The sequence below is a fragment of the Actinia tenebrosa genome, unplaced genomic scaffold, assembly GCF_029948245.1.
Source record: "Actinia tenebrosa isolate PJP-AT-01 unplaced genomic scaffold, QUT_ActTen_1.0 PGA_scaffold0__85_contigs__length_37466705, whole genome shotgun sequence".
Lineage (NCBI taxonomy): Eukaryota > Metazoa > Cnidaria > Anthozoa > Actiniaria > Actiniidae > Actinia > Actinia tenebrosa.
Genome location: NW_028292569.1, coordinates 10,367,340 through 10,382,850, shown reverse-complemented (window position 1 = coordinate 10,382,850; position 15,511 = coordinate 10,367,340). Strand labels below are relative to the sequence as shown.

General features: G+C 38.6%; 2 protein-coding genes and 1 long non-coding RNA gene across 3 annotated transcripts; 2 read left to right on the top strand and 1 right to left on the bottom strand.

The window, feature by feature from the left end:
- Positions 1-73: 73 nt before the first annotated feature.
- Positions 74-7,019, bottom strand: LOC116304209 (selenoprotein S). Its single transcript, XM_031713903.2, has 7 exons — positions 6,734-7,019; positions 4,614-4,751; positions 3,886-3,992; positions 3,063-3,152; positions 2,191-2,257; positions 2,033-2,092; positions 74-392 (listed from the first exon to the last, which is right to left on the bottom strand). The coding sequence occupies exons 1-7, from the start codon at positions 6,858-6,860 to the stop codon at positions 379-381; spliced, it is 603 nt and encodes a 200-aa protein (XP_031569763.1). The 5' UTR covers positions 6,861-7,019; the 3' UTR covers positions 74-378.
- Positions 7,020-12,418: 5,399 nt separating this feature from the next.
- LOC148913433 (uncharacterized) lies at positions 12,419-13,273 on the top strand. The gene has a single exon (XM_089032335.1). It carries the CDS (start codon positions 12,419-12,421, stop codon positions 13,271-13,273), a length of 855 nt encoding a protein of 284 aa, XP_088888461.1.
- A 268-nt stretch (positions 13,274-13,541) lies between these two features.
- LOC148913432 (uncharacterized) lies at positions 13,542-14,600 on the top strand. The gene is made up of 2 exons (XR_016119759.1): positions 13,542-14,010; positions 14,190-14,600. It is a non-coding gene; the product is annotated as an uncharacterized LOC148913432 (long non-coding RNA).
- Positions 14,601-15,511: the final 911 nt, after the last annotated feature.

Genomic DNA, 15,511 nt, shown 5'->3' with positions numbered 1-15,511 from the left:
TGAAATATTTTTTAAAATCCTGGTTATAAGCCCCCTCTCCCCCACCCTCAGTATAAGCCCCCCCCCCTCCCCCATTAGAAGCCCTTTTAATATCTTGTGTTTATAGCAATGATGACACCTGGCGATAAGCCCATCAAAAACCCTTACGAATGAGAAGATGCCCATAGGTTCATAACCAGAATTTTAAAATACTTTCTGTCATGAAAAAATAAAATTAAACTTCTAGACTACAGTAAATACCTATAAAATATTTAGCATGATGACTCTAAAACGATTGTAAACATTAAAAAATTTGCTCTAACTGATGGTACAATGGAAGAAAAACCTTGTCATTTATCTTGGTGTTAGTAGGAAGGCAATGTGCGAGGGGAATTAACCTCATCCTCCACCACCTGCAAGGAAAGAATATTCAGGTTGTCAATAGTTATTAAACAAATGTTCTCTTTCAGTAGTTCATTATATATCTTGGGCTATCATCATTACTATCACCATCAGCAACAGCAACACTATATCACGGCTAGCTACCACCATCATTATCGTCATCATCGCCATCATCAGCAACACTACCACTGCTACCACCATCATTATCATCATCACCACCATCAGCATCAGCAACACTATATCACTGCTACCACCATCATTATCATCATTACCACCATCATCAGCAACACCATCACTGCTACCACCATTATCATCATCATCATCATCAGCATCAGCAACACTATATCACTGCTACCACCATCATTATCATCATCATCATTACTATCGATATCAGCAACACTACCACTGCTAGCACCATCATTATCATCATCACCATCAGCATCAGCAACACTATCACTGCTACTACCATCATTATCATCATCATCACCACTATATCACTGCTACCACCATCATTATCATCATCACCACCATCACCACCATCATCAGCAACACTATCACTGCTACCACCATTATCATCATCATCATCATCATCATCAGCATCAGCAACACTATATCACTGCTACCACCATCATTATCATCATCACCCCCATCATCAGCAACACCATCACTGCTACCACCATTATCATCATCATCATCATCAGCATCAGCAACACTATATCACTGCTACCACCATCATTATCATCATAACCACCATCAGCAGCAACCCTATCACTGCTACCACCATTATCATCATCATCACCACCATCAGTAGCAACACTATCACTGCTACCACCATTATCATCATCATCATCATCATCATCATCATCAGCATCAGCAACACTATATCACTGCTACCACCATCATCAGCAACACTATATCACTGCTACCACCATCATTATCATCATCATCAGCAGCAGCAGCAACACTATCACTGCTACCACCATTATCATCATCATCATCATCATCATCATCAGCATCAGCAACACTATATCACTGCTACCACCATCATTATCATCATCACCCCCATCATCAGCAACACCATCACTGCTACCACCATTATCATCATCATCATCAGCAGCAGCAGCAGCAGCAGCAGCAGCAGCAGCAACACTATATCACTGCTTCCACCATCATTATCATCATTACCACCATCATCAGCAACCCTATCACTGCTACCACCATTATCATCATCATCACCACCATCAGTAGCAACACTATATCACTGCTACCACCATCATTATCATCATCACCACCATCAGCATCAGCAACACTATATCACTGCTACCACCATCATTATCATCATCACCACCATCAGCAGCAACACTATATCACTGCTACCACCATCATTATCATCATCACCACCATCATCATGCAACACTATCATTATCACCACCATTATATATCCCCATTCAAGATCATCATCATTATCAAGAGATGAAAACCAGCATAATTATCACCAACAGCAACACTCTCACCATCACCACCATCATTAATGAGAAAACAAAGTAAATTATAACTCACTTAATAATCATCATCTTCAAATCCACTCCCATCACCAACATCACCAGCAGAAGGATGCTTTCACAAGATTAATAAATAAATCTAGCCTTACCTCGTCTTGGGGGTCTGTAAGATGATCCACTTCCTCCTCCTCCTGACAAAGGATGGTAATCTATAAATTAAAATATCAACATATTCATTCCATTAATATAGTCTAGATTTTCTATAGAAAAACTAAAACTTAGTGAACCCAGCTCCAATCAAATTTACCTGTATCTCTTAATGGCTTTTTCTTTTTAGGTTTCAAAAGACTCTGGGCGAGACTTGTATCATCATCCTAGAGTCATACGCAATGAAATATTTAATGATAACTTTAAAATATTATTATTATAACTTATAAATTATTTGGTATTCAAAGGGTGGGGCATAGTAGTACACTGTTGACAACCCACCTCCCGCTTCTCAAATCTCAGACTCAATCCCTGGAACCAGTTGCATGGAAAGTGGAAAAAGTTATCGACTGGATAAGAGTATCTACAATGTAGTGTATGAAATTTGTACAGTATCAAATTGAGCTACTCCTCACAGTATATCAAAGCAGCCTTAGTGCAGCTGCAAATTGAAAGAAAAATTCTGTGCAATATATAGTTAAATATATATTCTCATATACAAAGTTGTACAGGTTTTAGTAAGGATTTATCTGGTAAATAGAGCTATTTAGCCTCCGTGCAACCAGACCCTGAACTATATGTATACACCTATTTCAGAATTTTTTATTCATGGTGCATTTTCATTTATTGACTTCACAAATTGCTCCAAGCAAGGCTGCTTAAGATGATAATTAGTGTAGAGCTATAGCCACTTGCATGAACCATGAATAAATCAATTATAATTAAAAGTACTGCCATTCTCTGGAGCCTTGGCTTGTTACTTGAGGCTCTTGGTGAGACAACAATCTTCAAAATAGGTGTATATCCCAATTTGAGGGCTTTTCTTGGGGTCCTCAAGGTTTTCAAAATTGAAGGTAAATGATTTGATTTGATCTGTGAGTAAGCTGTACCCTGACTTTGATCAGGCCAAAGGTTATTTCAGGGTTTACATATTAAAATTATTGTATGATCTAATGTATTAGTTAGACTAACCGCTTTCTTAAATTTCTTGGACCGATATCCCTTTCCTTCCTGATGTCTCTCCCAGTCTTCAATCATTTCCTTTCTCTTCTCATCTTCTTTCTGAAGTGAAATCAGTCAACATGAGAAATTTAGAGAGACCTTTTAACTCAATGGGGTTAAATATGGTTTAAGAACATTGTCACTCCCTTGAGAATATGTCAATCCCTTGAGAATAATTCCTTATTTGTTTACCAGTGAACTTGAGAAGATCCATAAAATAATGCATGGATCAAAAAACTTTTAAGGGGGAGGGGGGGAGGGGAATGAAACATGGAATGACTTGGGGAAAATATTATGCCCAAACGGAATTTCAAGTCACTCTACACAGTACATGATAATCAATGTGTCAGAAATGAGAGTCAAATATATAGCCACTACAAAACACCACGTACCAGACACCACTTACAGTAACTTTACTTCTCTTGGAATAACACAGCCGAGGTCAAGTTAGTGTGGGATACAGCTATTGTACTTGTTTGGAGTTAATATACTAGAAGGAAACTTGTTTCAACTTTCTCTTTCTTTAACATACAATTTACTTTCTAAATTTGCTGTAACAATTAATCTAATATACCAGCTATTGTACAGTAAATTATGTTAAAACATGAGAGTCCCTTAGTCACCAAAACATGTGTTTTTGTGGACACTGCCATCTTTTTTCTCCTTCCATGCTGGGCAATATGGGACAAAAGACAGACCCTAGGTACATGTACACATGCCCAATTCTGACACAGTTATCAATACTCTCTCCTTTACTCGACTTGCTGGCAATATGATAATGTCTTACATGTACCTTTTTCTTTTCTTCTTCAAATCTTGCAGCCTTTGCATCCAGTTGTTCTTGCCATCTTCTTCTTGACTCATCAATCCTTGCCTGTAGCTCTGCTGCCTTCACAGGGTCTGAAAAATAAAAATTTTAGGCCTAAGATTAATTTATTACACGTATCTAACAGTTATGACAAACAAGGGTGGTGTAGAGGTAGTGATCACCTCTGGGGTCTCCAGTTTGGTTCCTGGACTTGACATTAGAGTTTGTTAGGTTTCTCCCTTGACTTGAAGGTTTTCTACATGTGCTAGTTTTTCTCTCTCCAAAAAACATGGTTATTAAAGTTCGATTTCATCTCTGAGTGGGCCGACTGCCCTATCTGAAAAATTTTACATTAGCCCAGAGATTGTTTCAGAGTTCAATCTGTGAGATAGCCAACTGCATTGACTTTGATCAGCCAAGAGTTTTTTTAAGGGTAAGGTCTATGAGTTAATGATGATGCCCAGACTTAGCACATTAGCCAAGAAGGAGTTCCAGGGCTTGATAAAATTGATGTTTAGTTTGTAAGACTATCAGTTCATATTAATCTTTTTAACTGAACAAAATTAAGAAAGTGTATGTGCAAGGGTAGTAGTAAGAGTCTGGTAGTGAATTAATTAGTAACCATAAATGACCTTCTTAGACTTTGGATTCATCTAGCTATTAAGGCACAATTAAAACAAAACAGAATAGAATTTGAACTATTAAACATTTACCATATTTTTTCATTTCTTGGTGTTGTTCCCATTTTTTTAGGATCCTCATCAACTGTGGCTTGAATTTATGCCATACAAATGCCAAGATGATCAAACCCAATACGATAAACCAGCCATATCGCTCTACAATTCCTACAACTGAGGATAATGAAATGCATATTTAATCCCATGCATTAAAGTGTATATGACACGAAAAAATATCATCGTTTAAAATGTATAGTTTGTTAGTAATAATAAAATAAAATAAATTAACTTTGTTTATAGAGGAATAACACTAAACAGTAATTCAACTGATAAACTTGTGGTCCTCTGTTAACGTCTCTAGTTAATTAGGGACGGGACCGCCATTAACGTGATCATCCGAGCCATGTGAAGGTCTAACCATTTGCAGCTGTAATTACAAAGGCAGCACCTTCTCCTCAGTTATTTTAAGACCCTGAGTGTTAGTCCGGCCGGGACTCGAACCATGACCTCCCGCACAACAGACCGACGCTCTTACCAACTGAGCTAACCAGGTGGCGGTTAAAATATATCGTAATGAAATGTGTTTCAAAAGCTTATTTCTTGAGATATGTGAGAAAATGAATCACAATTTGTGACGCCATTTTGTTGACGTGTACTCCAGATTGGGTAGTTGTGCACTAAACGTATTCGTATGAAATAACAACAAAAGGCATATTTTATTCAGCTTCATTTGATAGCTTACGTAGTTACTCTCCCAATGTTGGGAAACCGAAAAGTGTACTACCTGAAATTAAGATTCTACATTCATACATATTTCGTGTATTTGCAACTAAAACTGGAGACTTGTAAACAAAATGACGTCACAACTTGTGCTAAATTTTCTTGAATTTCTAGAGAAATACGTTTTTGAAACAAATTTAACTGTGATATTCTTATTAATGCCAATAAACAACACATTTTTGCACTTTAAGTATAGTATCCTGCAACATGAATATTCTGCCTTAACAGTGTGGATCAAGGTGGAAAGGAGTGGACCTTTTTTCACACAGTAGCCATCAGCAGTAGCCATGTTGACTGGGACAATAGGTTTTTCCTGTACAGCCTCACACTCAAATGTTTTAGGACAAGATTATGTGAGTTTTATTCTCATAGGAATATGCATGGTGCCGTGTGATCAAGGTCCATAGAAACAGAGCTGAAGATGGTGAAATCATAGTTAATGGAGTGGAATGGTTAGGAAACTCTATAGAACAAAGCTATTGTTTTGCGTTTGATTTCGTACCGTACCATCACATGACACTGACGGTGCACAATGGACCAAAGCAATGGCTGAAAATACTCATTTCCTTATTATTTTCATGTATGAACACTTTGAAAATGAAAACTTTCATTCGATGACCAAAAACAATGCAAATAAATATTTCAGCGCAGATACAGTTAAGTTACTAGATGATAAATAAGAAAGCATATAAGGCAATATCCTTTTCAATAAACAATTTGTATTAATCACATAGGATTAATTAACAAATAATGAGTATTTTAGAACGTTTTTCAGGTTTAAAATTCTTCTATATTCCTGAATACTATGAACAAACGGAGCAACGTTTCTTTCTCTGTGCAGGGTCAACGTCATACTGTATGACAACGGATAAAGTTGAACAAAAACCTAGAACAATAGGTTTCCCAACCATTCCGCCCCATATTAACTATGGTGAAATTGGAAACTGAGAAGTGTGACAAAAAAATAGAAACAATGCTTGAGATAGTGAAATGGGAAATGTGAATGGGTGGAAAGGAAAGGAAATAGAACTGAAGATGGTGAAATTGAAAACTGAGTACAGAAGGGGCGAAAAGGAATAAAAGAGCTAAAGATGATAAAAAACATTACAATATTTCATAAAAATATCAAATCAGTATCGTTTGAAATAAGTAAGCAAATAATTTCAAGATGAAAATAGTCCCAAAATAAATAATTCATAATTAAATTCGGAGTTCGCAAAGTTTTTTTTTTTCCTTCCAAATGTTAAACACAGCTGCATTGTTCAGAATGTACTCAAAAATGTAACTTTAATTCAACTTTTCGTAAACGGAAGTTAAAAAAAAGACCCAGAAACTTCTAAGCTTTTATACATAAAGTTATAAAGTAGTATTCTTACCGAGGTAGAAGCAATTTTGAAGGAAGAGTGGTGTGGAGTTTTGGAGGACATTTTGTTGTTGTTGTTGAGGACTTCCTTCTACGTGAACATCGTTTTCTCCAGTTGTTTCAACCTCTGGTCCTTCCATTACTCACCAATCAAGCTAACTAGGTTTATTAACACTCTATGCTACCATTGGAAGATGTAGGAGAGATAAATAAGGAGAAAATGTGGTGAAAAGTCGATGAAGTTTTTCGCTTGTTTTGAAGTTTTGCTCTTTCGACGTGGAGCTTTAATACTGGGTGGATTCCAGGCTCCTTCCTACACAGGAACCCCATGAAAAAGTGGTACGAAGGTAAATACTGACCGCTGACCGCTGATCGAACAGTCCAAGAGAATATGTTCATTTTCTCTTGCCACGTCACTTTTCCACTTTCCGAAATATGCTTTGCTTGTCACTGTGCACAAAGGTTTCAATGCGAGGCTTCGTGCTAAATGCTCAGTGATTCGTGAAAGGAGAAAATAATAAATTTGATTTCGCACGTAGCCTCGTACTAAAACCTTAGTGTGTGACAGCGAAACATATCTCGGAAGTGGACTATTACCGAACATGTACAACACTCATTTCTATGGCTTTCTAGACAGGTGATCTGCATTAGTTTATAATTGAATGAAGAAAATCAATTTTGTAGGACACTCTTAAACAAAACGGCAAAACGTTTATGTGAAATCTTCACGTGTGAAAATAACACCATTTAAGAATTCTTAGCGTGATCGCATTAATTAAATAGCAAAAATCCACTAAAATTGTATTTCGTCGATAATTGTGTATTACACAAAATATCACATGGCCGCTTGGAGATACGGACTTAATTTCGTGTTGCTAATATCTTATACTCGTTCGCTGCTCTCACTCGTAGTTAGTCACCTCAACTCTACTCGCGATCGGCGGATAAAATCCGTCAGTCTCCGGGCGGGCATATAATTGCTTACTATCAATCACGTGACTTTTTGGAGTTGACTGGGGGGCACAAGCGGTTGACTGGGGGGCAACTAGGGGATGCTAAGTCAAAACATATCAAAATAAGTCCTCAAACCATTGTATTTGACTATTTTCACGACATCAAACCAGAAAACAAGAGATCAAAACAACCTCAGGATTCTACAAGCCATCAAAAAAGAGCTATTACCGGAAGTGACGTCTATTTATAGCAACCTATATCCTCTATTTATATCAAATATAATTAGAGTGTGTAGGTTAATTTATCATTTATTATTATTGTTATTTGCTAATTCTATTTTTTATAATTGCATAGCATTTAATGTAAGAGCTATTATATTATTAATTGTAAGCCGGACAATTTCTATTATAGTTTCTTGAGGTGGCTCGAACCAGCGGTTTTGGAGTGAGAATAAGAGGGGGGGGGGGGGGGGGGGAAACAACGAAATTCGAATTTTACAAACGAGTGAGATTGAAGTAAAAGGAATGGTTGGGGAAAAACAACGCCAGCAACTAACACAAAAAAATCAACTAAATACATTGAAAACATCTCATTGGTTAACATCCATGTTGTCATGTAAAGAAAGTCTTTTGGATTTGCTTTCCAACTCGATTTTATAAACTAAGCTAAAACAAAACACAAAAAAATCAACGGCTTATGACGAACAAAATGATGGAAACAGCTTTAAACTACCCGGCAAAATAACTGCATTTATGTCCAGCTTGGACGGAGAAAAGAGATAAATATTTTGATTTCTCTCAACGTGAGTCTGGAGACTTATGAACGTAACGGAGCTTTCCGTAAGTTGAATCCATTTAAATGAAGTCATTGTAAAATAAATAAACCCCTTCTGGTTCACTGAATTATCGGGTGATAATGTGTTTGGAAGAGAAATGGTGTTCAAAATACCACATATGCCCTCGAAGCTTAGCTTCGCTTGTCGGAAAACTGTCCCTTTTTTAGACCATTTCAGGGGCGTAGCGTCCTTTACGCATATACGCACGTGCGTAGTTCAGAATTTCACCAGTGTTGTAAATTTACTCTTTTCTGTAATACAATAAAGTGCATTGAATATCTTTAAAATGTCCAAATAGTTTGATTTTGCTTCGAAAAAAAGAGACAAAAGCAAAAACAAAAACAAAAAAAACAACATTATTGATACGGTTCTCAGTTGAGTGAGAAACGAAAAAGTTTTGAGACTTATGTTTTGTCGTGAAAACTACAGTGTTGTTAGGGGCAACCTAAATGTTTCTTTTTGACTTGAATACCTTGTTCATTGGAAATTTCTTTTAATTTGGCTCGTGCTAACTGTATGGAGATTGTGTCACTGCTCGTAAGCTTTGAAGTGCTGTCATTTTATCAAATACATATCACAAAGAAATTGAAAAAGAAATTGGTGTGGTAATATTTTAGGAGCTTGCGTGCTGAACTGTCTCGTGCGTACTTGCCAAAATGCCCTCGCTACGCCGCTGCATAATGAGGCGGTGTCCCAGGCGCCAGAAGGGGATTATTTACTAAATACCCTAATTAAGTGTACACCATGAAAGCAGCCGACCAAAGTTTGGAACGTAAACATATGAAATAAAATGAAAAGTTGTTTATCCAAGGTAATCCCTTGAGTGAGTAAAAATCTTTGTAATACTGCATGTATAATATATAATAAGACTTTAAAAGTGAAACGCACAGTTTGCGATATCTTTTTAGTATTTCTGTTCGGAAAAATAAAAATAAGCTGAAAATTTTTTTGTTAGGAATAAATTTGCTGCTTTGGTTTCTGCCATCTTCAATTTGCCATCTTGTATGGATCCGCCCATCTTCAATTTCTTGAAATTTATTCATTTCAGTAAATACACACGAAGCAAATAGAAGGTGAAAAAGTTTACTTGTTTATGATGCTGTTTTATAATCGAAACATACCAGGTAGTAATGATATGTGAGTATAATCAATCGCCTGTGTTACAAATTCGGTCCGCCATCTTGGATTTTGACCTTTTAGATTTTAAAAAATAATGCAGTAGTCATAAAATTGATATAAAATACTTTTAATTCATTTACGTTGCATCTAATTTGATAAAATATTGTTGATTAAGTGGCCATTGAAATACTGGACACTGATTGGTCGGGAGGGTGTGATCACGAACCAACACTTTTAATTAACAGTGAAAGCAGCCGACCAAACTTTGGAATGTAAACATCGTGTGAAATGTAATAAAACCTTTATTTATCCAGGGTAATCCCTCCAGTTATCCTAGGGACACTGTTATCAAAATAATGAAAGCCCAACTTTACAATGAAGAGCTGACATCCTGAAACAAGCATAATAGCATCCCTGTCTTTTCCCTCTTCCCTCTAATGAAATATTTGTTATTCACTGCTTAGAAGCTTTAAATTTTGAGAATAATTGAATGTATTTTTTGTAGTTTTAGTTCTAAATATTGTGATTATCATGTTAGTAATGCGCAAAGACGTCTTTTGACTAACTTGCAAACAGGGTACGAGCATGTACAGACGCTTTACACTCGTGTCCCAGGGGTGGACACTAGAAGAAGAAAAAACGTTTGCGCATGCGTGCTTTTCAGCACGTTTTCTAAGGCCCCGTCCACACTATGCCGGATAAATTTGAATCCGAATTTTTATTTATACAGTTAGGCCTACCGCCCACACTAGTCCGGGCGAATCCAGAACAACTCTTCGCCGAAAACGAATTTTTTCGAATACGGTCTCCAGAGTAGAACAATTTGAAACGCCGGCTAGCCGCATTAGGGTGGACGGAGAACATTTCATATCCAAAATGTTTCGAATACGATGACGTCATGGTTGTCATAGGAACATGGTGGGAAGGCTAAAAATTCACCGCGGGCTCAATTTCAGCTTCGATGCACATGCTCAGATGTGCAACGAAGCGTTTTTGCCGCCTCTGATCGGACTAATGTGCACGCGAAGCATTTTATCCATTTTCATGTGTGGACGGAAAACGTTTTTGATCGGTTTCGGTGTGGTAAAAGTTGCGGATTCAATTCTCTTTCGCCATACTACACATTATGCCCTTATTATGCGTACTTTCTTGCGCATGCGCAAAGCCCACATTCCAAAGAAAACCATTGTTATGCAAATAGCAAACAGGTATATAATGTGAACGCCGGACAGACCAGGCTTCTCCTTTCTTTGTGCCAGCGCACAAGGTAAGCTCACGTTCCTTGCTCGTTTTACTTGATACAATTTTGTAAACGAGTTGACTATTAACGGGACTTTGTTCCTATGCCTTTATATTTCTCAGCAAATTTGCCTGAAGAAAAATGCCGAAGACTACCGAAGAGTCTCTCCATGCAGATAATACTGACGATTTGTCGCTTCTACAAGATGACGGTCCATCTTTGTCGACCGAGCTGTTCACTGAAGAGTCGCTGTCCTTCCTACAACAGAGATTAGAAATAGACTCCATTGTGTCGGCGATAGATGATTTGTCTAACCTCGTAAAGAGATCTCAAAACGTTAAGGTTGATGAACCATCGCCTAAACGTGCTCGACTGAGCTATGATCCGAGTGCCTCACTCGGCGATTTGGCAAGCGATATATTATCTGACGACGCCGAATTTGAACTCCCGCCCTCCATCTTCGATGATCAAGAGAATAAAGGTCCCAAAGTCAAAGAAGCTTTGGCGAAACGAGTAAACGAATCGTTTACTACTAAACCTATTGAAGACAAGATGAAGCCTCTGCTTCAGAAATATCACACGCCTGAGAATTGCGAACTTTTGTGCGTGCCACGGGTGAATTCACCTTTGTGGAACGAGCTTCCATACAAAGCAAAATCTGTGGACCTTGGCGTCCAAGAATTACAAAAGATGATTGTTAAAACTGGTCAAGTTTTAGTGTCTTTGGCTGAATCAGCTATAAAGGCCAAGAAGGAGAAAGAACTCCTTGAACCACAAGAGCTCCTTGGAGCCCTTTCTGATGCTCTTGCATTCATTGGGAATGCTGGTTTTCAGACATCACTCAAGCGGCGAGATTTGCTCAAGGCTTCTCTCAGCAAAGACTACCAGTCTTTATGTTCCGCTTCTACTCCAGTTACAACTCATCTCTTCGGAGATGACTTGTCTAAGAAAGTAGACGATATTGCTAAGGCGAACAGAATTGCCGTCAAGATCACCAAGAATCCTGATACTCGAGCAAGTGGTGGAAACAGAAACCGCAATCGTCAAGGACAAGGCTCTAAGGATTTTTTGCCCTCAAAGCCGGGCCCAGCCCGGCGCAACAACAATTACAACAGATTCAATCAGAACCGCTCGACGCCTCGTTACGAGAAAAAACAGTCGACAGAGTCAGACACTGCTGCTCAGAAACACAAGTAAATGATGTAAGTGTTTCTCCTTTTGCTGGTAATCTAGCTCATAAAGTCCATGAATGGTCTAAGATCACCACAGACCCTTGGATTCTACAATCTATTCAAGGTTATCGTCTTGAATTCGAGACAAAACCACGGCAATTTCGTCGTCCGGTCTCTCGACCTCTTTCTGACTCAGATCACGCTTTAATTGCCTCTGAGGTCGAAAAATTGCTCTCTAAACGAGCGATCGTTAAAACGAACCATCTTTCAGATGAGTTTATCTCGAATTTATTCTTGGTTCCCAAAAAGACAGGTGATCTTAGACCAGTCATCAATCTTAAACCACTCAATGAGTTTGTTCGTACTATCCATTTTAAGATGGAAAGTATAGATTATGTCAAGCATTTGTTGCAACCAGGCGAATTTATGGCAACAATTGACTTAAAAGATGCTTATTTTAGTATTCCTATTCATCCTAATGACCGGAAATATTTACGGTTTACTTGGGAAAATTCGCTTTACGAGTTTTCATGTCTCCCGTTTGGGTATAAACTAGCCCCTCGTACATTTACGAAAATTCTCAAACCCGTCTATGCAGCTTTGAGATTCCGAGGCATTAGGGTTGTATTCTATATTGACGACACTTTGGTGATCGGCAAAACAGCAGAACAATGCTCTATTCATTCGCAAGAAGTGTGTGAATTTTTGACACGCTTGGGATACACCATAAACATCGCTAAATCCCAGCTCAACCCTTCGAATACAATAACATTTCTTGGGTTTGTTATCGATTCAAAATCCATGACTATATCGCTTCCTGAGAGTAAGATTGAAAAGATTGTCTCTCATTGTAAACGGCTTTTATTGAACTCCGCTCCTACTGTTCGCGAGGTCGCCCAAGTTTCGGGTCTCTTAGTTTCTGCTTTCCGAGCTGTAAAGTATATGAAACTGTTCTATCGCTCGACCGAAATGTGCAAATCTGAGCTTATTTCTCGTGGCGTTTCTTTTGAAGACCCATGTCCACTGAGTGTCCAAGCACGCGATGATCTACAGTGGGTAATCCATAACATTGCTGATCATAACGGTTTAGCCTTGATTGCATCCGCACCCGATATCACTATAGCATGTGACGCTAGTGGTGTGGGTTGGGGAGCGTGTTGTAATACACTTAACACAGGTGGTTTGTGGTCTCTAACGAAACCACTCATCACTTTAATTATCTCGAAAACTTAGCGGCGTTTTTCGCTCTGAAATGTTTGACTAAAGAATTGTGCAAAGCTCATGTCCAGTTCCAAATCGATAATACGACGGCCGTTTATTATATTAACAACATGGGTGGAATTCACTCTCCCGCTATTAACCAGCTATCAAGAACTATCTGGGAATGGTGTATAGCTAGAAACCTAATGCTCAGTGCCGTCCATATTTCGGGTATTCATAACGAAACTGCGGACTTTAACTCTCGCCACTTTAATGACAGAACAGAATGGAGCCTCCATCCCACTGTGTTTAAGTGGTTGTCGCAGGCAACGTTCGATCCTGATATAGATCTTTTTGCCTCGCGCCTGAACGCCAAAGTGCGTCGTTTTGTGTCGTGGTCACCAGATCCGTCGGCTTTTGCATGTGACGCATTTTCTCTAGTTTGGAAAGATTTTAATGCGTACGCCTTTCCTCCTTTTAGCCTTTTTGCAAGAGTTCTAATCCAACTGAAGAGAGACAAGGTCCAACGTGTGTTACTCGTAACCCCAGTGTGCCCTTCCCAGGCAAAGCTTACAGTACTGTGAATACCTATAGGTCAGTGGTGTCCACAGTCCTAGAAGTAGTTTGTGGTCGCAAGCTCGGCTCCCACCTCCTAGTGACACGCTTTATGAAGGGTGTGTTTATGGCCAAACCTCCTCAGCCCAAGTACAGGGATACATGGGATGTCGGTGTGGTGACTGAGTATCTCGAACGTCTAGCTCCCTATTCTGGTCTGAAGCTGAAAGAGTTGACCCTGAAGGTGGCCACCTTAATTGCTCTAGTTACTGCCCAAAGGTGCCAGTCACTTCATAAGCTCAGCCTCGATAACATGTCGGTCTATGAAGACAAGATCGTATTTCTAATAAAGGACCGTATTAAGACATCTCGACCAGGAAAGACTTTTCCAAAGGTCGAGATTCCACGCTTTGCTGAAAACATTAATTTGTGCCCACGTGCACACCTCTTGCATTATATTGCTCAAACTGAATCCCTAAGAACTTTGGATGAGGGTTCAGTGAATCAGTTATTTATTTCATTTTGTAAGCCCCATAGGGCAGTTCGCTCGTGCACCATAGCTCGTTGGCTTAAGACTGTGCTTCAGCAAGCCTCTGTAGACACATCAATCTATAAGGCTCATAGTTTTCGTTCCGCAGCTAGCTCTGCAGCCCTACTTAAAGGAGCCTCCATTTCAGACATTTTGAAGCTAGCTGACTGGTCGGCTGCCAGCACGTTTAATAGGTTTTACAATAAACCTGTCGTTACTACAAGCAAATCTGTAGGTGCTATTGTCTTGTCATAATAATAAAGACTATGACCAGTACATTTTGATTGCATCTTCTTACTAATGTCATTTGGCATCATGTCTTTAAACACGCATAATAAGGGCATAATGTGTAGTATGGCGAAAGAGAATTGAAAATTAGACAAGAGGTAGACTTACCTTGAAGGATAATTGTAATTCTATGAGCCATATGGAACATTATGACCTTATTTTCCCACCCGGGTCGGAGCATGATATATGACTTCCCAACCCCTACTAGTGTTATGATACCAAATGTTCTTGTTTGTTTTAATCTGCACATAAGAAAAGGAGAGGCCTGGTCTGTCCGGCGTTCACATTATATACCTGTTTGCTATTTGCATAACAATGGTTTTCTTTGGAATGTGGGCTTTGCGCATGCGCAAGAAAGTACGCATAATAAGGTCATAATGTTCCATATGGCTCATAGAATTACAATTATCCTTCAAGGTAAGTCTACCTCTTGTCTAATTTTCAAGTTTATCCGGCTGTGTGGACGGGGCCTGAGAATTTAGAAGAGTTGTGTTTTCTTCAAGCATACAAAAAAGTTCGCGGGTACACTATTGTGAGAGCCAAGATACTGTATTAGTAAAGACAATATGAAAGAATAATAATTGTAATGTAATAAAACGAAGGAGAGTTTGATATCCACTACTTTACCACTTTTTCAAAATATTTGTAATACTCAGGTATGTTGAATATATGATAAAACTTTGAACGCGTTTCAACGTATTTTTGAATGATTTATGGTCGTATTATTCAGCCGTACCAGAACAGACCCTACAATATCTAGTCTTTCTATTTACATAAGTAGTTTTCTCTCATGCATGAACAAATTGAAGAAAAAAGTGCAGGAGTGGACACCCCCAGAAAATCGTTCGCGCATGCGTACCTTTCATTACGTTTTCCAAGAATAGGCCATTAGCATGATG